Source organism: Pelophylax lessonae, assembly GCF_965119305.1.
Source record: "Pelophylax lessonae genome assembly, chromosome: 8".
NCBI lineage: Eukaryota > Metazoa > Chordata > Amphibia > Anura > Ranidae > Pelophylax > Pelophylax lessonae.
In genome coordinates, this window is record NC_138775.1 from 253,077,363 (window position 1) to 253,100,945 (window position 23,583).

General features: G+C 42.2%; 1 protein-coding gene across 1 annotated transcript in view; it reads left to right on the forward strand.

The window, feature by feature from the left end:
* LOC309562286 (atrial natriuretic peptide receptor 2-like) overlaps positions 1–23,583 on the forward strand; it is an 89,062-nt gene that overhangs the window by 60,046 nt on the left and 5,433 nt on the right. The window contains exons 15-18 of the mRNA XM_082266408.1: positions 401–540; positions 3,836–3,988; positions 6,592–6,690; positions 13,813–13,904. Of these exons, the coding sequence (XP_082122534.1) occupies positions 401–540; positions 3,836–3,988; positions 6,592–6,690; positions 13,813–13,904 (484 nt within the window). The remainder of the gene's footprint in view (positions 1–400; positions 541–3,835; positions 3,989–6,591; positions 6,691–13,812; positions 13,905–23,583) is intronic.

The window sequence follows — 23,583 nt, forward strand, 5'->3', positions numbered from 1 at the left end:
TTCAGAAGTGATGTCATGTGCTGGTTTGCGTTCTTTGTGTTCTTTCTTCTCTGAGCATGCCCAGACTTGCTCATTAGATTTTTCCCTGTCGAAATCTGTACTGACTGACAGAAAATCAGCCGTGTTTTGACGGCAGACAAAAATTTTATAGCCTGCACACCAGATTTTTTTTGGCCGAAAAATCGGAAGCATCATACTAACAAGCAAAAAATCAGCAGATCAGTCGTTGGACGAAAATTCCCTGCCGATTTTCGACGCGTGTGTATGAGGCTTAAGGCCACAGGAGTACCTAGGCACCCACACATACCAGGAAGTGTTCTGTTATTTTTGCAGGAGTTCAGGTCCACTGTAATTACCTATCAGATTCATTCACATAACTCTTTCTTTCTCTCTTGTTTAGTGACATTGTGGGCTTCACGTCATTGTCTGGGGCCAGCACACCTCATCAAGTGGTCAACTTCCTTAACAAGCTGTACACCCAGTTTGATGAAATCATTGACAATTATGATGTTTACAAGGTGGAAACTATTGGAGACGCATGTATGTTACCTATTTGTTCTAGCTAGTTATGAAAGTACTTTATATTGGTTTTTAGTTTTCAGAATGTAGAAGGGTTATGGAGCCCCAGTAATGGTTTATTGCTGCCTGGGGAGATTTCTCATACCTGGTACATGACATTGTCTCTGGTACAAAAAGTGATGGGAAACCCCACATTTTTGAGTTGTCACAGGAATAGCAGATAAAAGAACACTACTTTCTTTGTTAGATGTGAAGTGTATCTAAATCAATTTTTTTGGTTTTGGATAGGGGTGCTGTATCTGTCCCTTGTAAAAAAATGTCACCAAGACTGAAAATGAGGGGAAAATGTAAAATTTTGAGTTGTAACCAGAGCAGGATTAGAGGGGAAAATCTCTTCTTGTTGCCGTGACAAGTGTCCCAGAGAATTTTTCTTACTTGTCTAAAATAAAGGAAGTGAAGGAAATATCTCCCAAATGGACACCTAAACCAAAGAAAGTGGTCAGGGTCTTTAACAATTCCCAACTCTACCAAAAGTAATGTTGTCCCCTCAGATATGTATGATCCTCCAACCCACAGACCATTGATAGGGCTCTTTCACACAGAAGTTCCGTATGTCCGTAAATCCCCCCATCCGTTTGCGGGTGATATATACGGACATAATGAATGTCTATAGGATTGTGGATGTCAGCGGATGACCATCCGGTGACATCCGATTTTCATCCTTTCAGTTCTGTTCCATTTTTTGGAACGGAACAGAACCCTATTTTTGATCCGTTTAAAAAATGGAACGGATGCAAAATTGGATGTCAGCGATGTCATCCGCTGACATCCGCAATGCCCATAGACATACATTATGTCCGTATATCATCCGCAAATGGATGGGATGATATGCGGACATATGGAGCAGATGACACAAGTGTCATCCGTATCCGTGAAAAAAAAAAAAAGTGCCGAAGCGGATTGCAATACGGTCCGCTCCGTATGAAAGAGCCCATAGAAAAATGAAGGAGCAGCAGCACAGTGATTAGTTATCAACTCTGCTCTCAACTCCTGTCAGCACATTTGCACCCAGCAAAGCCTAATTAGCTCCTAGAGCTGACCTGCCCTATTTCATTCCTATTTTGGTTTCAGCTGTTAGCCTGCGGTCACACCAGGTATGATTTAAAGTAATGCGATTTAAAGCCCGACTTCAACCACTACTTCAGCACTACTTCTGTGAGATTTGTAACAATTTAATACAACTTCAGTGCTACTTTATGAGAGGGGCTGTCGGTGTCACAGGGAGAAACAGTGATGTTATATACAAAAGTTTAACAATGCCTGTGCCCTCACTTGTCAGATTTCCTCCCACTGTCCAATATGCCTCTCTATTGCAGTGGTTCCCAACTCCGGTCCTCGGGACCCACCAACAGGCCAGGTTTGCAAGATAACTAAATTACATCACAGGTGATCTAATTTGCTGCTCAGTGATTGCAGTATTCTAGTCTGCATCCCCCAAGGTAATACTTAAAATCTGGCCTGTTAGTGGGTCCCGAGGACCGGAATTGAGAACCACTGCTCTATTGGACCAGTGTGAAACATTTCACACAAGCTGAGCTGCACCTGAGCACCATGAGCAGACCCTATCAATGGACCCTCCTCTCTTCTAGCACCTACCTAGGAGGGGTGCTACATCTATGGTAGTGAAATGATGCTGAAGTCCTGAAAAAGTAATTCATGAACTACTTCTCAAATCGCTTTACTTGAAATCGTATCTATTAAAGCCCCGTGCACACGCACCGATTGTTAGCCGACCAATCGGCCGTCTTTTGTCCAGTGTTGTTGTGTTGGTTGGAATGTGCTCTAGACTGCACACTAATTTTGTCGGCCAACAAAAACCAACTGCAGAAGTGAAGTCATGTTCTGGTCTACTTTTCGTGTGTTTTTTCTTCTCTGAGCATGCCCAGTCTTGCTCATCTGACTTTTGTCGGCCGAAATCTGTACTGAATGACGAACAATCGGCCGTTCTGGTGACGGCCAACAAAAATTTTATAGCATGCACACCAGATTTTGTTCGGCCGAAAAGTCGCAGTCGGTTGTCAGAAGCATCATACTAACAAGCCGACAATCAGCCGATCGGACGTTGGTCGAAAATTTACGGCCAACAATCGGTGCGTGTGTACGGGGCTTTAGACACCGCCATAGAAACACATTAGATGCTACTTCAGGTACTATTTGTAAATCGCATGTCGTACCTGAAGTCGTACTGGTGTGATTGAGGGCTCAAGCTGTTCCTTCAGACAGATTCATTGAGGCTGATTTACTAAAACTGGAGAGTGCATGGTAGAAAATCGGCTTATAGCTTCAGCTTGTTATTGATATGTATTAAAGTGGTTCTAAAGGCTGAAGGTTTTTTACCTGCAGCTCCCCTGTCAGCCCCCCCTTAAGGTGGTTGTAAACTTCCCTCTACTGTTTGTACCTATGGGTAAGCCTATAATAAGGCTTACCTATAGGTACTGTAAATATCTCCTAAACTTGCACCATTTAGGAGATATTTACTATATACTGCACCGATGATGTCATCGGCTCATGCGCTCTGAAGGAACGGCCGCCCGTGCCGTTTCTTCAGAGCCCTGTGCAGTGACCAGCTGATTTGATATGACATCACGTGTTTCTGGCCAGTAGCACAGCTGAAGTCAGTGGACCCGGAAGGAAGACGGACTAAGATGCGGCCTCCAGTGGGGACGACGAGGGCTTCGTTTGCAGGTAAGTGTCACATAATGTGCTAGTATGCTTAGCAGAAAGACAGGATCTCTGTCTTCCCTTCTCATAGAATGGCGATCTGCCTTGTTTACATAGGCAGGCCACAGTTCTGCCTCTGTTGGGAACAATCAGTGGGTCCAGGCGGATATCGGGTCTGCCCGCTGATTGGCTCCCATCACAGCAGGAGCTGGTCGCCGGAAGAGGCGATCCTGTAATTTCACCTTTAGGAGTCACTGCCCTGCAATATATATACTATATACATGGTGTGGTCATCAAGTGGTTAAAAGAAAAAAAAATCCTTTACAAACACTTTAGGCTTAGAAAAAAAAAAAAACTGGAAGCTGATTGGTTTCTATGCAGAGCTGCATTCAATTTTCCACTCTCTAGTTTTAGTAAATTAACCCCATTGTGTCTTTTGGTTTCTAATTGGCTCCCCGTCTTATTCAGCAGAACCAAGATAGCAAAAAGAAGACTTGGATCAGAGGAGGACATGGACCAGAGTTAGCTAAATATCATATATTGTGCCTAAAACCAATTCCTGTAGCACTATAACATTCCAGGTTCTGTCTTGCAGATATGGTGGTATCTGGTGTCCCAAAGGAAAATGGTACAAGGCATGTGTCAGAGATAGCAAGTATGGCTTTGGATCTCGTTGGTGTTTGCTCTTCTTTCCAGATCCCTCATTTACCCGACACTAAGTTGAATATCAGAGTGGGAATACATTCAGGTGAGCTGTAATAAAGTAGTTCTTGGTCTTTTTACTGCCTTCAATTCAATAAATGCAGTAAATTAGGGAGGTGAATTGTTCTCCACTAAGGATAGACCACCAGTTCAGTGCAAGGTTTTAACCTCGTACACACGCAACGATTTTCCGCCGACCGGTCGTCCGTCTTTTGTCCAGAGTGGTGTCTGTTGGTTGGAATGTGCCTAGACTGCACACGATTTTTCTCGCCGGCCAAAATTCTACTTCAGAAGTGATGTCATGTGTTGGTTTGCTTTCTTTGTGTTCTTTCTTCTCTGAGCATGCCCAGTCTTGCTCAATAGATTTTTCCCCGTCAAAATCTGTACTGACTGCACGAAAATCGGGCGTGTTTTGACGGAGGAAAAATTTTATAGCCTGCACACCAGATTTTTTTCGGCCGAAAAGTCGGAGTCGGTTGTCGGAAGCATCATACTAACAAGCCGAAAATCGGCAGATCGGTCGTCGGATGAAAATTCCCTGCCGAATTTCGACGCGTGTGTACGAGGCTTTAGTTTGGTTTCATCATCACTCTGTGTGTAGGGAAGACATCTTTCCTGTTATTAAGGGGGAGACTCTGTATTGTCTGGGGTAAGCAGAGGGGGAGCTTGTAAAATAAATTAGTACAGGAATGCCATAAAAAAAAGATTCTCTGTGTGCACATGGACTGTAGCAATTGGCCTATGGGTCCTACAGCATTTGCACCAACAACAGTCGCTTTGCATATCTGCTCTCCAATTATAGGATTCTGTGTCCGACGCCTTTATTGTGCATCGGAAACTAAGAAAGCAGTTCCTGGTAACAAGTAAAGTTAATCAGTGAACTTCTAATGCTATACAAGAATCATTGCCACTCTGCTGAAGTCAGAAAGTCCAGTTAGTTGTGCTTAAACCACACATTTTTATTTAAAAATGTAATATTCCCTAATCCATGTTAAAGTGAGAAAGGCATTCTATGGATTAAACTAAAAAACCTTCTCTGCTCCAGGATCCCCACAGTCCCTCCCTTATTCTTACCTGAGCCCAATCTGATTCAGCAACATGCATGAAAGCAGCGGCTCTCCCCATTGTCTCCCTCCTCATTGGACAGATTGATAGCAGCCAATGGCTCCAGCTCCTGTCAATCAACTCCAGTGAAGAGGGGGCGAAGCCAAATCTGTTTCAATAGATGCAGTGGCAGGGCTCAGAAGTGAGCACGCACAAGTGCCCCCATGGGAAGCGGCATCCCATGGGGGCACTGGACAGAAAGGAGGGGCCAGGAGTGCCGCCGAGGGACCACAAAAAGTGTAGGTTTCGCTGCTGCTCTGTGCAATTCCATTGCACAGAGCTGTTAAGTATAGACATGTTTGTTTGTTTTTTTTTTATTGTTCTTTTACAATTGCTTTAAGGGTCCATTCACACTAGCGCGACTTGTCAGGCGACTTGGTCGCCTGATAAGTCGCGGTCGGTCGCTCGCCATTGAATAGTACAGGACCCGTTCTAATAGGAGCGACACAAGTCGCTCCGACTTAGAAAAAGGGTCCTGTACTACTTTGGGGCGACCTGGAGGCGACTTGCATTGACTTCAATTATATGAAGTCCGTGCAAGTCGCGCCGAGGTTCACAGGTCGCCCCACAAAATCCTGTCGCGGCAGTGTGAATGGGCTGTAAGTCCTGCTAGATCACTTTTGCAGGTGTATAGCTATGTAAAACATTAAAAATAAGTGCCTATACCGTTTAAAATCCAGTAATGCACTGTCTCACCCTGCTCTGCACATGTTCAGTTGCTCTCCATTTTTAGGTACTTGTAGACACTGCTGAATTTGTAGAGGCCGATCTGTGATCAGTTATGATACCAGCCATTTAATAGGTGACAGTTTGGTTGAGGACACAAGCAAATGTGACAGTTAGCATTCCTTTTACAGGATTGTATACGTTTCTTTAAACCGTTAAATCGATGGGTTTAGTTCTGCTTTATGATTTACTACTGCTCAGGGGCTCTGGGCTTCAGCAAAAGGGCAGCCTCCAGCAATAAAACAGGAGCAATGTTGGAGGCAATTTACAGCACACACTAATTTTGGAAGCATAATTATTAATGTGGAAAGTGGGTCACTCTGGGCTCACGGGAAATGAGTTGATTGTTGCTGGGCATTATTCAACCCAGAAGAGGACTGGTGCTGGTTTGCAAAATGGCAAGTCTGTAGGGGCTGCATTGGTCCTGTGGACAAAACTTCTTTTTTATTTTCAAAACTCATAGTCAAATGATTTTTTTTACATTTTAATATATAATTGAGTTGGGCTTGAAAGCTGACCATAGACAAGACACAATATGTACCAGATTGAGAGACACTCTCAGGGCTATGGGCACAGCAAATATGGCAGAGAGGGACATATCCTTTGCTTCAAGGGTTTAAGTTGTTTAATTGCTATTTTGCTCATTAAGATATGCTGATCCCACCATCGGCATATCCATCACTACCCAACATCTTCTCCTCTTCATGCATGGTCCACAAGCCAAACCTATGCATGAAACTCTAGCTGTAGTCCTCTCCCAACAGCCGGACCGGGAGACTCAGAATGTGAATGTGCTGTAAATATATCTCACCTTTGAAGGTCCCGTAGTGGCTGGTGTGGTTGGCTCCAAGATGCCTCGTTACTGTTTGTTTGGAGATACTGTGAATACTGCATCAAGGATGGAATCCACCAGTGAAGGTGAGATTACAATCACATAATCAAAATGATCATACTAAATGTGTAGTGTTTTGTAATCATTTTTTCTATTTATTCATTTATCTTCACTGGACTATAAATACATTTTTGAAAAATATCTCAAGTGAAGTAAGTCAAATTAAAAATTGCATGTTAAGTTGGCATATTTACAATTTTCAGCCAGTAGGCAGAGCTCTGGGGCTCCTTTTTATATGTTTACCAGGCTAATCTAAACTGCTCTGCTGAACAAAATCCTATCCAAAACAGCCTGGCATTTGGGGGAAGCAAAAGGAAATGACTGCTGCTGCAGGTATATGCAGGCATCTCTGAGTGGCAGCACTTCATACCTGCCAGCGATTTTTGGTTTACTTTAGGTTACAAAGATCTTTTAAGGCAAGCTAAACAGTTAAAATTAGATACAAAAAATTTGGTTGAAATGCTTGACCCTGTCACAATTATCGGGCTGTTACCTGTAGAAGAAGGCAGCGGAGAGTGTTCATTTAAAGCGGAGTTCCGGCCACAAAAAAAAAAATTTCAATGAACATACCCCCGAAACAGTCAGGGCTAGTACATTCCACAATGGATAGCCTCTGATCTGTCCCGGTTCGTACTTACCTGCAAGAAGAAATACTTTTTAAAATTTCTTCTCCAGCGCTGCCATCTCAGGTGTGGACAGCTTGAAGCCAGCGCGATCCTCTTCTGCGTCCTCTTCCGTCCTCTTCGGTCCCACGATGCACTGCGCCGGCCCTGCTGTCACTTCCGGGTCTGCAGCATCATCCCTGCACAGCTCCTGGGCATGCCCAGAAGCTGTTTAGCAAGGTATGACGCGCCTGAACCGGAACTGACGTCGGGGCCGGTGTAGGCGCATTGATTCCTGGGAGCGATGACGTTCAGCTCCCAGGAATCATTGCAAAGCGGAAGTGATGGCGCGAGCCGCGCGGCCGAGGGAGGAAGTGGAAGAAAGGTGAGTATTTTTTTTCTGCAATTACAAGGTAAGTAAAAAAAAAAAAAAAATCGTAACTACCCATTTCTTTTTCAGTTGACAAATAGGAAGCGGATGGCCCAAAATCGACTATGTCGATTTTGTGGCCGGAACTCCGCTTTAAAGTGTTACTAAATCCACAACAGTAAAATCTGTGTGAATGTGCAGTAAGGCATGCTTGTTATACTCACTGTGGAACCTAAGTGGTTAATCCTGCGCATTGTTTAAAAAGGCTGTTTGATCCTGTCTTCTCAGATCTCCCGCTTCTTACACTGTCCCCAATCAACCTCCTGATAATACAGAGCCTTGGAGGCACTCTGCACATGCTCAGTTTGGTGTGTATTGCTAGAGATGTTTGTTTTTTTTTGGGGGGGGGGGGGGTATATGTGATCATTACAGGGCCAATCAGCGCTGTCCAGACAGAGGATCAGGGGTCATTCAGTCTCATAGGACAGTCAGAGAAGAATGAAGACTCCTGAAAGCTTCAACCAGTGCCTGGCCGGGCACTGATAAAAGTCATAAGACTGCTATATACTGCTGATGCGAGAAGATATTTAGCAGTTTATATTTACTAAAATAATTGCATTTCCTGTGGGAGACCAGATATAGTGAATGCAGGCTCCTGGGTTTAGTAACACTTTAAGGACAGAGGGAGGAACCAGTGAGAGATGCAGGGGATCCATGAGATAGATACTCCCAGTACTGGTGGATTCCCAGTGGCCTTCAAGGGACCAGTTCTAGTGGTTGGAGCAGTGTTCGGGAGTGCGGGCACCAGGCAATGTTAGTGCTTACTGCCTTCTTCTACAGGTAACAGCGCTTTTCTTTTTTTCACAACAGGCTCACTTTAAAAGAGAACTTTACCATTTCTAGAGTAAGTGGACTTTTGCCTTCCTCCAGCAATGCAATGGAGTTGATTTACTAAAACTGGAGAGTGCAAAATCTGGTGCAACTCTGCATAGGAACCAATCAAATTCCAGGTTTTTTTTTCTCAAAGCTTAATTGAACAATGAGAAGATAGAAGCTGATTGGCTACCATACACAGCTGCACCAGATTCAGTTTCTGTAAATCAACCCCAATGTTTGCTATTCCTCTCATTGCCCCGAAGCTGTTGCTGCATTCCTACAAAAAATAAATAAATAAATAAAAGGTGACAATCTAACAAAAAGTTTACCTGATGTGATGCTCAGGTAATAAAAAACTTCAGTACAGTGGTATTTTAGTTATGTGGGGACAATGTTCATGGGTGCCTGAGATATAAAAGAAATGTGCGTAAGTTAAAGTTGTTGGAAACTTCAAACCTGAAATATGAACAAAGCATATCCCTCTATAGTGTGTCTCACTTGTCTCAACTAAGAGCACGAAGTGTCATTTCTGTTTCTCTGCTATCAGAATGAATCACTTCTGACAAGTTTTCCTGACACCAAGAGGTACAAAGGTGACAGGGGAGGGAGCACCTCACCTCTGTTCCTGTGTGCTGTGTGAACGTGTTGGGAGGGCGGGGGGGGGGGGTCCCTTCCTTCTAATCAGATCTCAGAACTCCTCCTCACTGGGCTCTGCAGAGTGTAATTTCAGTTCCCCGCCCCCTTTTTTCTGACACCTCGGACAAGCTTTATAAATTCTGAACTTTGAAAGGCTGTAGAGAAGAGAAGACTGCAGATAAACAGGTAAAACTTACAGGTGCATCTCAAAAAAATAGAATATCATCTTGGACTTGATAAAACACAGTGGACCAACACCAAGCATAATACATGACTCCCCAAATCATTACAGTCTGTGCAAAATTTTACATTTAATTTGGAAATCAAGGTCCCAGAGTCTGGAGGAAGAGTGGAGAGGCACAGAATCCAAGTTGCATGAGGTCCAGTGTGAAGTTTCCACAGTCAGTGATGATTTGGGGAGCCATGTCATCTGCTGGTGTTGGTCCACTGTGTTTTATCAAGTCCAAAGTCAGGGCAGCCCTCTAGCAGGAAATTCTAGAGCACTTCATGCTTCCCTCTGCTGACCAGCTTTATGGAGATGCTGATTTTATTTTCCAGCAGGACTTGGCACCTGCCCACACTGCCAAAAGTACCAATACCTGGATTAATGATCATGGTATCACTGTTTTTGATTGGCCAGCAAACTTGCTTGACCAAAACCCCATAGAGAATCTGTGGGGTATTGTCAAGAGGAAGATGAGAGACACCAGACCCAACAATGCAGACAAGCTGAAGGCCGCTATCAAAGCAAATTGGGCTTCCATAACACCTCAGCAGTGCCACAGGCTGATCGCCTCCATGCAACGCAGCATTGATGCAGTAATTCATGTAAAAAGGAGCCCCGACCAAGTATTGAGTGCATACTATACTGTACATGGACATACTTTTCAGGAAGCCAATGTTTCTATAATAAAAATCTTTTTTTTTTTTTTTTTTTTTCATATTGGTCTTATGTTATATTCTGTTTTTCTGAGATACTGAATTTTGGATTTTGGGTTTTCACTAGCTGTAAGCCATAATCATCTAAATTAAAAGAAAGAAATGCTTGAGATATGTCACTCTGTGTGTAACACATCTATGTAAAATATGAGTTTCACTTTTTGAACTGAATTACTGAAATAAATTAACTTTTTGATGATATTCTAATTTTATGTGATGCACCTGTATGTACAGTATGAGGATTTGTTTAATCTCTGTGTATCACCTGAGGACAGTGACTTCACTGGGTATATAGAAGGATTCGCAACCACTGTAAAGGTGAAGTTTATTCTATTTTAGTTTTGCCTTCCTAAGGCCTCTTTCACACGGAGCGGACCGTATTGCTATCCGTTCCGGCACCTTTTTTTTTTTTTTACGGACACGGATGACACTTGTTTCATCTTCTCCGTATGTCCGCATATCATCCCATCCGTTTGCGGATGATATACGGACATAATGTATGTCTATGGGCATTAAGAGGCCTTAGTCTTCTCCCCCCAACAACATGCAAATGCACCTTTAACACAAAAACAGAAGAGGCAATGTCACTGGGTTAACTAACAAAGCTTCCTGCGCTATATTATGGCCTGAGGCCAGTCACTTCTCTGGGTAGATGTAAGGGTTTACAACCACTTTACCTTTCTAGCAACCCTTATGTGAAATCAGGGCCGGTACAAGGGGAGGGCGGGAGGGGCGGGTGCCCTGGGCGGAGTATGGGAGGGGCGCTGGGTTGCCAGCAAGAAGACTCACAGAATAGGTAGGCTTTCACTCCACTGTATGCTGCAACCTCTGTTGTTGCTACTAAAGGATGCGCCCTTATCTGTTGGCTGCCTCCTCTGTACAATGGCTCTCACTTCCCTTTACAGAAGAGAGAAGAAAGCTTTCTCCCGGGCTTTAGTTCCTTACTGTGTTCGGCTCCATCTGGGCTATCACAGGAAGAGCTTCTCTGCAGGGGGCGGAGCAAGAAGAGGACACTTCTCTGCAGCCCCGATCATTGCTCCCGCCCAGCACTGAAGACATCAGAGCTCAACAAATGGCAGAATGAAGATGTGACAGGATGGATGGATGGATGTCTTCTGCACCTGTGAGTCCCTATCTAGTCTGCCTTCCAATCTGTACCTGGCTGTGCTGTAAACTTGCCCTGTACTTTGCTAGATGTGAAAGTGAAAGTAAAATGGATTCATATAGTGGGAATATACTGGGATGTTTCAGTATTCTACAAAGTGTAAAATAACTCCATTCCATTCTGTGACTGACACTTGTAGCTGCAGGCAGCAAAGATGGATATAGTGGTGATGGAGCACAGTGAGAATTGGTTGCTATGTAAGTTTCTTTCCTTTGTGCTCTTCATGCACATGGCAGTGACAGTTCTCCTGATCTCCCTCCTGTGTGTCCTGCTACATTTATCCCCTGCCTCTACATTACAGCCCAGTGCAAGCATATGAAATGTGCAGAATTGCTTTGATAGCCCCAGGATCTCAGCAAAGATGGAGGAGTTGTCCTGAAGCACAGAGCTCTTCATGTACAGACTGGGGCAGTGCTGGGGAGAAATCTTGGGAGTTTCTAGCTGTAGAAACACATTATTTCAGCAAGCTGCAAATGCCATATACCCTGTTGGGAATCAGAGCTCCCTGTGCGATAGTGGGACCTCCTCATTCTCTTTCCCACACTCACTTCAAACAGGTGAGAAGAAGCAGAGGTGTGCTGGTGTGGAGTGGTGGGTCCTGCTTTCCATAGGCTAGTGATGTATGCAGTGCCATCTTAATCGCATTATAGGCCCCCGGGCAATGCAGTGCAATGGGAACCCGCCTACACAATCACCCAGGAGAATAAAATTACAAATTATCGATAATGCGATATTTATTGGTACAGCAGTGCCAGGCTAATAACAGCTTCCAAGTTCTTCAGCTGGGTCCAGTGAACACACACACAGGCGGGAGTCAGACTTGACTGTCCTGTGTGTGTTGGTTCCCTTGGAGGTGGACAGGCATTCCTGCAGTTGTGGGCTCCCCCTCCACGGCCCAAGTGGCCTGATAGCCGCCCAGGGCCGAGAGGCGCTTGCCACCTGTTAAGTTTGGTGGCAGGATGCACACGGGAATCAGGACTAATGCTTGGCTGGGTTGCTGGGCAGGTGGGGCCCCCGGGCAACTGCCCAGCGTGCCCATTCAGTAAGATGGCCCTGGATGTATGTTCTGAATTGGTCTAGAAACTAGCAGGAATGTAGTAACAGATCAAACTGTCAGGATTACTTCACTCCTAGCAAACCAAATTCAAAATACATTTTGTCACAATCACATTGTGATCCTGGTGTTGGTGTCAACTAGCCAGCAAGAGGAGAGGACAGGGAAACTACTGACCCGTTCCTACAGCATCAATTCCTCACCAGCCATACTGACAAAGGACATTCCACACTTTCTGTCAGCATGGTAGCAATGTCAGGTGGTGACATTCTCTGCTCTCACTAGCAAACCTGTCACCAGCAACAGGGTCACAAGTGTAAAGTAGACATTAAAGTGACATTAAACCCACAAGTAAACATTATATTGCAGGTTACCAATTCTTAGTTGTGAAGGCTGCATTTGTTTTCCTTTTTTAGGCTTTCTTTCTTCCAATTGTTTTTATCTGGTGATCCAGCGAGCAAGTCTGTTTTTCAAAAGAACAAGCTCACTTGCAGTTAGAGATGTGACTAACCATTTACCACTGGCAGGGGTGCTTACAAAGGTCAGCATATATTTAAGTAAAACCTTTATACTAAGAGAAAAAAAATGTAACAGTTAATGATTATAAAGTGGGAGCTGGAGTTTGGGTTCAATTTGTTAGTGTATCTAAATCTGCTAGTTCATCTAACACTCCCTTCCCCCCAGACTGACAGCACTGCTGTCTGCTGTGCTGCCTGAGCTTCTTTATCCAGAGTGGGAGCGCTCTAATAAAGCAGGTGTGCTACTGGCCAGAGCACCAGATGACAAACGGTAGAAAAAAAGCCTAAAAAGAAAACGAATGCAGCCACCACATTTAATAATTGGTAAGCTACAATATATTACATTTTTGGTTTTCAGGTAATTATTTCTTTAGGTGAACCACTCCCCAGTTTATGCACCCTAAAGTATTGTAGATATTCGGAACAAACAGTAAAAGAACTTTAAAGTGGACCCTCCCCACCCTAAAAACCTTTGGATCTTCTGAATGCCCCCCTTCCACAATCATAAAAGGCTGAACTCTGCGTCATTTGCTACTGAGCCCTTGCACTGTTCCTGCCCTTACATCTCTTGCCACACCCAATAGTCAGCACAGTGAAAGCCGCATCCAATTTTTGCCACACACTGCACTTTCCTCTAGAAGCAGGTCCCAATTTATTATTTTAAAAATAACCCCGTTACTGACTCCTGCACTCACTTTTTATTGTTCCCAACCCTTGCACTTTCTAATTTATCCAATCCTGACTTCTGCACTCTATATGTAGGTATAATGATCAGGTGTGGCTAACAGGTATAGGTAAGATGATTAGTCATATGTGGCCTGGGGGGGGGGGGCGCAATTTGAAATGTTCGCCCTGGGCGCTAGATGGCCTTGTACCAGCACTGTGTGAAATATCAATCTTCAATAGACAAATATATATTTTTCTGTTGTGACAAGATCAAACTTTACATTTTTTTCCATTGAAATGTATTTTTTATGCCTTTTTGTAGCCTTAAAAATTCAGTGCAGTTCCAGTGCTGCCGATCACCTTAAACAAATTGGTGGTTATACTCTGACCTGTCGAGGAACGGTTGATGTAAAGGTAAGATGAGTTACATTAGAGAAACATGTCTTTCCATATGATAATAACCACATTTTCCTGGTCTGGTGGGACAGTTATGGTTTTTGGCAAATCCATTTTTTTTTTTTAGCATGGGGAAGGGTTAGAACCTCTATCCAATTTCAATTCAATGCGTTTCGGCAGTCAAAGCACCCCCTTCATCAGGGTGTGACTGGCAACAATCTGAACAAACCAGAAGTGAACTGGAACTCCAATTGTATTTTTCCAGTGTGAATTACAAGCACAGGCCTTATCAGCAGTTTGTTTGGCAGAGCCCTGATAAGGGGGGCGCTTGGACCCCCAAAACGCGTTGAGATTGTACCCTTGACTGGTAATGGAATAAAGTTGTATCTGGACCTCTCAGCAGTGGTGTGGTGCTTTTATTTCATTTTGAATTACATTACACAACAAACCAAGGAGACTGTGGAGATTCTCTGGGGTGTAAAAGCCACCTGCCCAGGAACCAGATGATTTACACCAACATCAATACCGTAAGATAACAATACCAGTAAGGTAATCTTACAGGTCCAGCAATATCCTTCCACTTCCCTCAAATTTTTATTCCTGTCTGTGTCGCAGTTGGGGAGACCCCCCCCCCCCCTTCTGTTTGTCCCGATGACTATTATCATTGTGTGAAGGAAAGTCCAACATATTAGAGTGGCCCCCAGAACAAGAGGTAAGGGGAAATCTTCCAACGGGGACACCTGTCCAAGAGAGGATTCCCCTCACTTTGGGAGATTTCCTCTATCTTCCTGTTGCATCCCTGGGACAGGAAGTGAAGGGAAATTTCACTAATGGTATACAGACAGCAAAAAAGAAACTGACAGGGGGTTTAACCCTTCCCTACCCTATCCAAAACAAAACACTATAAGAACTTGTTTACACTGGTGGACAAGGGGCAATAAAAATAGTTCTGCCATGGTTTTACGGCTCCCTGACCACCTGAGCCACAACTTAACATGGCCAGAGGCTATGTCAGTATACAATGCAGCGGTCATGGTGCGACAAAATGTATACAACATGTTGCGTTTGGCAGGCAGTATGTGCGGTATCACACTATGTGTTTCTTTCATATATCTGCCATATATGGTTTCTGAACACCTGCCATTGAGAGCCATTGAGAGCCTTCCTCCCTCATAGTGGTGAGAAGTCTAATGAGTGGATCCTGCCATCTTCTTTAACCACTTAAGCCCTGGAAGATTTTACCCCCTTCCTGACCAGAGCCTATTTTGCGATTCGGCACTGCGTGACTTTAACGGACAATTGCGCAGTCGTACGACGCTGTACCTAAACGAATTTGGCGTCTTTTTTTTCCTACAAACAGAGCTTTCTTTTGGTGGTATTTGATCACCTGTGCGATTTTTTGATCACGCGCTATAAACAAAAAAAAGCATCAATTTTGCAAAAATAACAATATTTTTCACATTTTTTTACATGAAATTCCCCCCAAAAAAATGTAAAAATCAAAATTTTTTAACATTTTAGGCCAATTTGTTTTATTCTACCTATGTTTGGTAAAAAAAATTGCAAAAAGCGTATTTTGATTGGTTTGCGCAAAAGTTATTGTTTACTAACTAAGGGAAAGATTTTTGTTGTTTTTATTGTAACGCGTAATGGCGGCGATCTGCGATTTTTTTTGCGGGACTGCGACATTGGGGCGGACAGATTGGACCCTTGACTGACATTTTTGACACTTTTGGGGTTACCAGTGACATTACTACAGTAATCAGTGCTATATATATGCACTGTTACTGTAAAAATAACACTGGCAGTGAAGGGGTTAACTTTTTTTGAGAGGGAGGGGTTAAGTGTGTGCTAGGGGCGTGTTTCTAACTGTGATTGGCGTGGCTTGATGTGTAAGAACAGAGATCAACGGTCCTACATAGCAGAACCGTTTGATCTCCATTCCTACACAGGGAAGAATGACAGATGGCTGTGTTTACATTAGCCGCCTGCCTTTCTTCCGGTGTAACGGACGATAGCGAGTGACCAACGGACATTGGGTACACGCGCGGGGGGGGTCCATGACCGTGCGGGAGCGGGAGCGCGCCTCCGGCGTCACGCGCTCGCTCCCTAGACCCTCACAGGCTAGCGAAGTAGCCCTACGTCGCTTTGCCTGTGAGGGGCTGACCGCCGACGTAAATCGTCGTGCGGCGGTCGGCAAGCGGTTAAAGTGAGCCCAGGTCTGTTCATTAACTTGGAAGACCAACTACATTTGGTAAGCAGCCCTGTTTACTAAAACTCGCTTTACAAGTTGCCATAGAGAACAACATCCACTTATTGGAACTTGCTGCAGTGGGATTTTCACATTTAGCGACACTTAGTCGCAGGGACAAATTCTTTTTGTTTTTTTTTTGCTTTTTTTTGTTTTATTTTCATGTGTATATTCATTGTATTGGGACTATTTTATGGACTTATTGGTGATCACTATTGATTTGATGGATATCACTTGTTGGAACATATGAGTTGAATTTGTTACTGATATATATTTATGGGTTAAGCGCCAGACTTGTATAAAGTACTCAAAATTTCTACTTGAGTAAAAGTACAAGTGCTCGATCAAAAAATTACTTGAGTAGAAGTGGAAGTGCTCGCAGAAAAAGTTACTTAAGTAGAAGTACTAAAGTATTCAACATTTTTTTTACTTAAGTATTGCAAGTAGTTTTTTCAAAAAATTTGCTACTTAAGTACTAAAAGTAAAAAGTACCAGTAGTTTTGAAAAAAAAATTCTACTCAAGTACTGAAAGTAGAAGTACAAGTACTGTGTTATGTAGTTATTAAAGAAAGAAGTCAAAAGTATGAACATCATATTGTTTTTATTATTTCAAATGATTTATTCAAATGATTAACCTGTGTTTGTTAGTAGTTTCTTGATGCACTTTAAGCACTGTAGCACCATTTATTTGTTTTTCATATTTTCTTTTTATTGGAAAGATTTGGTATAGCAGCTTTTATTATACACAGCCTTTATTTTCGTATGCGCTGATTTACAAATGACATTATACACATTTTTTTGAGCTTTATGCAACCTGCCATCTACTGTTCTGGCAGTCGTAATTTTTTTAAAAGTAACGAGTAACTATGCAGCACAAAAAAAAAAAATACTTGAGTAGAAGTATCGAAATCATCGAAAAAATGTAGTGAAGTAAAAGTAGAAGTAGGAGAAAAAAATTCTACTCTAGGAAAGTACAGATACTGCATTTCGGTACTTAAGTACAGTACTTAAGTAGTTCTACTTCGTTACTATACATCTCTGTTAAGCGCTACACATATCTTGCACTAGGCAGTAAAAATATTCATGTAAATGGCACTGAACCCCAACTACGCTGCAACCTTGTGTAATGCACATAGTTGTAGTACAGTGCTTAGGACTTAAAACGGGCTGTGAGGAGATGACATATTGCCAGGATCAGCCTGTCAGGTGCCTCCTAAAAAGCAATCTGTTGTGGATCACATTTCGGATTGGGGGCAAACATAGCTACACATGTAAATGGCTTAAATCTACTATTTATCAAGCATAATTGAAGTAATGAAAGCAATGGCTGGGTGCTATAGGCAAAGACATTCCTCCAGTTTTTACTGCTTGTATTGTAGACCAAGACATTTTACTAGGGAAAGTAACGACATACTTGGGAGTCTTTTATAGTTGTTACCAATTTGAATCATACACGGCACACACAGGCATAGCTATACTGCAAGGTCAGCAATTCCACACCCCCGACTCTTCATGCCCATCTCCCTCTGATACACACTGGGAATTTCAGAAGTGACTGATCAGTCTTGTATCATGTTAATGTATGAGTCACACTCCAGATATAGACGTATCTCTTGTGGTAACCAGAGCAGAAGCAGCAGGTGAAGTGCTGCACTCAGATATTGAAAATTAATCTGTATATATATATATATATACTGTAGTCTGGTCATCTTTAACCACTTCTGGACCGGAAGGATTTGCCCCCTTAATGACCAGGCAATTCTTTGCGATTCGACACTGCATTATTTTAAACGGACAAATGCGCAGTCGTGTGATGCTGTACCCAAAAAAAATGTATGTCCTTTTTTTTCCCAAAAATAGAGCTTTCTTTTGGTGGTATTTGATCATCTGTGCGATTTTTATTTTTTGCACTATAAACAAAAAAAGAGCGACAATTCTGAAAAAAAAAAACATTTTCACATTTTGCTTTATAACATTCCCAATAAAAAAAATGGAAAAAATTTATTTTTTCATAAATTTCGCCCAATTTGTATTCTGCTACATATTTTTTGAAAAAAAAAAAAAAAGCCTCAATAAACATATTTCGATTGATTTGCACAAAAGGTATCGTGTCTACAAACTAGGGGAAAGATTTATGCCAATTTTATTTATTTATTTATTTATTTTTTTACTAGTAATTGCGGTGATTTACGATCTTTAGTGGGACTGCGACATTGCGGCAGACAGATCGGACCCCTAACTGACATTTTTGACACTTTTGAGGGGACCAGTGATATCACTACAGTAATCAGTGCTAAAAATATGCACTGTTACTGTAATAATGATACTGGCAGGGAAGGGGTTAACCTAGGGGCGATCAAAGAGTTAAGTGTGAGCCTAGGGGGTGTTTTCTAACTGTAGACATATATGTGTAGCGCTATCCAAGGTGAATAATATCAGACAAATGATGAAGCAATAAATAATCCAAACAAGACTATAAACATGAGTGTGTAGCACTATCCAAAATAAATATCAGACAAATGGAGAGCTCAATATTAAAGAAATAAAAAATATATATAAAAAAAATATATAAAAAAAAAAAGTCCATATGAGTCCTTAAATGAATAAAGAATTTAAAAACGCAGATAGGTACTCAGATACTCTAGTGGGCTGCAGATAGGTACTCAGGTACTCTGATGGGATGCAGATAGGTACTTGGGTACTCTGATGGGCTGCATATAGGTACTTGGGTACTCTGATGGGCTGCAGATAGGTACTTGGGTACTCTGATGGGCTGCAGACATGTACAGTACTCAGGTACTTTGATGGTCTGCTGATAGGTACTTGGGTACTGTGATGGGCTGCAGATAGGTACTTGGGCACTCTGATGGGCTGCCCATCAGTGACACCCATCAGTGCCACCCACCAGTCCTGCCTATCAGTGCCACCTATCAGTACCCATCTGTGCGGCATAGAAGTGCCTCCTCATCAGTGCCACCTAATCAGTGCCCTTCAGTGCCACTTCATCAGTGCCCATCAGTGCAGCCTATCGCTGACCATCAGTGAAGGACAAAAATTACCTATTTACAAAATTTACTGACAGAAACTAAGACTTTTTCAGTCTTTTTTCTTTTTTTTTTTTTAGTAAAAAATAAAAAACCCAGCAGTGATTAAATACCACCGAAAGAAAGCTCTATTTGTGTGAAAAAAATGATAAAAATGTAACTTGGGTACAGCTTTGCATAACTGCGCAATTGTCATTCAAAGTACAACAGCGCTCAAAGCTGAAAATTGGCCAGGGCAGGAAGGGGGTGAAAGTGCCCTGTATTGAAGTGGTTAACAGCATTTAGGAGCGTTTAGTAGAGTTCGGGGCTTTTTTCTGTTGGAAAAACTCTCCAAAAAATTTGACATTGAAAAAAAAATGCTAATAGCCAAAAGTAGTGTGCATGGACACATAGGGATATAACACTATTTAGCTTCTAGGAGCAAACAAATGGTAAAAACAGCTTCTAGGAGCTTAAAAAAAACGCTAGTGTGCATGGATCCTGAAACATTATGCACATTGATTTCCATATTTATTCAATATGTGCCTGACTGCAATAATAAAATGCTTTATTTCAGTGGGTCAGGGGAGTATTGATTGTTATTATACAAATTTACATCTTGGCGCCATTTGCATCAGTTTATGCTATTGCTCTAAGCTCTGTTTTCCCAAATTTTTAAATTATATTATCTACCAGGAAAAATAATCATGGAGCTGTCCAGCTGTCTTACCCCATCTAAAATCAACATGTTTTATTAGAAAAACAATGCTAAAAGTATAATCTTCTCATATACTTCATTCTAATACCAGAATAGGAGTAAATAAGGAGAGGACAAAGTGCGGGTTATTTGCGATCATACTACTTTGCGTATACTACAGATCCCATAGTCTATAGTTCATAGCCTATAGTCCATGTCGGGGGTGAGCAAGACAGTGGCCACCCTCTCAGTACTCACAGGAAGTCGGATCACAGCAGCAAACAAAGAAAAAAAAAGAAATGTGGAATTTTGGAGGAGGCTGAGAGCAATAGAAGGTTCTCTTGAGTAATGGCCGGAATACACGATAAGAATATCGGACAAAAATTTCTGTTCAGCGAGCGATCGGCCGATATTCTACTTGTTAATGTCCAGCCATCAATGAGCGATATCGATATTGTGAACGAAAAATACCGTTTGAAAAACCCGAAAAATTCTGTCGTCTCGTTTGCGAAAGAACGATATTCTATACGTTGATGTTGAGGTCGTTCAGTTTAACCTCATCACGCATGTCCGAAAATATTTTCCCGGAAATGTTTGTTGACCCGGAAGCATTGTACCATGTCAAGAAGTTTCGTAAACACGAATGAAAAAAGCTAAAGAAGTCCTCTCAGCCAAGATATAGCATGGAATGTCAAATAGACATATGCCATGTATGTTTTTAGCAAATCTATTGGTAATTTATTCCCTATTTAAATAGTAAAGGACTTTTTTTAAAATAAAGCATTATTCAACATTGTCCGATATATATTAAATGCATGATAAATTCCCAAAGAAAATCTAAAGAAGACACCATAAATGCGTAAACAAATTTTTTTATTGATTTTGTAACCAAATAAAAATATATATATATATCATAAAAAAACAAAGATGTGGGTTTTGTATAAATAATTCAAAAAGATCTTTGACAGATGTTCACATAGTGCCAATGGAGACAAAACATTAGGAATACCGGCTTGCACACATTTTTTTTTTTGTAAGTCAGAGTTTATTATCACTTCAAGGTCAGTTTGACAAGTAGGTGACTTGCATTTTCAAAATAATATGTCAGCACCCATATTTATCTAACTTCAGATTTTGTATAGTATGATAAAAAAAAAACAACAAGCAAAAGTCAGAATTCATAGCAATCAAAATCATTTTTTATTTGTCCAACTGTTGTAAGTTGAAGAAAGCACACATTTGATTGCTGTGGGTTATTGTAAACTGCTGCTTTTTGAACTAAGCTGTAAATAAGACAGCAAGTATCGATTCCTCCTAAATGCACAGTCACCATGTGGGACCCCTGTAATAGTTCTTAACAGCCATTATTAGTAGCCATGGGAATTGCTCACATGGAGAGGGAGTAACAATTGCCATGCTGTGGAAGGAGGACACAGCTGTTGCACACCACATCTCTGCCTTACATCATGTTGCAAATGGATGCAAGCAAGACCCAAACTGTAATTTGACATATGACATTCAGCATTAGGCCCCTTTCATCAGTTCAGTCAAGGTTTTTTTGTCATCGTTTTTTTTTTCAGTCAACATCAGTTTTTCATCCGTTTTTCATCCGATCTGTTTTTTTAACGAATGAAAAAACTAAACATTTCCTATCAAATACTAACCATAATTGTCCTTTCCTGATGGACTCCATGGCAGCATATGTATGGGTTAACTGCGCCTCCACTCCTCCCATATTGGACCCCATTCCCATAAATCTTTGCTCTGAGCCAGGGGTCGCATTCCGTAACTAGCCTACTCATGACTCTGAGAGGTAACTCTTGCTGCCATGGAATCCTTCAGGAAAATGACGGTAAGTATTTATTAGGACATTTTCCGTTTTCCTGACAGACTCCATGGCAGCATACGTATGGGAAATAACTAGCCATACATGCTCGGGTGGGCAATTACAGAACAAAAGAAAAGGGTTTAATTGACACTGTCAACTAACAGGATTTGTAAACCAAAAATTAACAGAAGATAAAGAGGCTGGCTCTACACAATAAAGAGCCATAAATGTATTGATCAGGGATCACAAGGCCGCCCTTGTGGTCCCTGATCAATATTGGACCCCATTCCCATAAATCTTTTCTCTGAGCCAGGGGTCGCATTCCGTAACTAGCCTACTTACGACTCTGAGAGGTAACTCTTGCTGCCATGGAATCCTTCAGGAAAATGACGGTAAGTATTTATTAGGACATTTTCAGTTTTCCTGACAGACTCCATGGCAGCATACGTATGGGAAATAACTAGCCATACACGCTCGGGTGGGCAATTACAGAACAAAAGAAAAGGGTTTAATTGACACTGACAACTAACAGGATTTGTAAACCAAAAATTAACAGAAGATAAAGAGGCCGGCTCTATACAATAAAGAGCCATAAATGTATTGATCAGGGACCACAAGGCCGTCCTATTGATTACATTGGGAACCACATGCTGCAAAGCCGCCTAGGATGTGGAAACACTCCTGGGTGAGTGAGCGGTCACCATGCCCAAGGAGCCAAGCCCTTGGCCCTGTGAGCCTGTTGAATGGTCCAGACAATTCATGCTACAATCGTTTTAGATAAGGCACTTTTCCCAATGTCCTTTGTGGTAAAAAAGAATGAACAGGCATTCTGAAGCCTGAAGGATGCTGTAGCTTGTAGATTTAACTTCACAATATCCTAGAGATTCCCAGAACCAAAGGAAGGCACTGCTGAGAGTCAAACTCAGGATTCCCTGTTTACTAGACATGCGCTTTAACCAACTAAGCCACAGCTCGACCTCCCCACATCTAAAGGGTGCAAGTTACTACTCCAAAGGTTAGCAGAACAATTCCTTGGTTCCCAAAAAAGACTGATGTACCCCTGTGAATTGAGTCAAGCATTGGTAAAAGCACTGCTCGAACTGGAAGAACATTAAGAAAAGTTGTCCATGACCAGTGAATCAATCTCTAAGGCTTTTTATGCTGACGTGATAGCCAGGAGAAAGGCGAGCAAGAAAGAGAGGCCTTTAACGGAGGCAGCCATAGAACACTCAGCTCCAATTCCCAAGAGGGAGTTCAGAACAAGAGGAAGATTCCATTTGGAAAAGCTCCACTTACTCTGAGGTCTGAACCTAGTTGCTCCCTTGAAGAATTGTTTGAAAGGAAAAGATGTCTAGACCTGGAAACATCTATGAAGGCCGATAAAGCTGACACTTGTTTTCTGAAGGAGCTGATCAATAGAGGCAGATCTAAATCTGATTGGAGGAAGCCCAGAATACTTAGAACTTTTAGATCAGTACATGATCTGTCAGCAGCAGACATGTATTGCACAAACTTTGACCAGATTCTCCCGTAAACTTTGTTTGTGTTCACTCTCCTAGCATTCAAGAGAGAGAGAGATGACTCAGGGGGAGCAGCCGAGGACCTCCAATCTCAAGAACCAGCCCATCAGACGTAACCGTGTTGGACATGGATATAGAATTCCACCCAGTGACAAAAGGTCTTGCCTGATGAGAAGGGGCACTGGGTTCCAGTAGTTGAACAATGAACAGTGCTAGCAGGGGGAGCCATGGCCTAATTGGCCAATAAGTCATCACTGCCACTACCTCCACAACTTCTGGTCAGGGTTTTTATAGTAACCCGAGGATGACCAGGACTTGAAGAAATGCACAGGACCTGCTGCATTTCCACTTGTAGAGACCATTCCATGTTGTCCAACT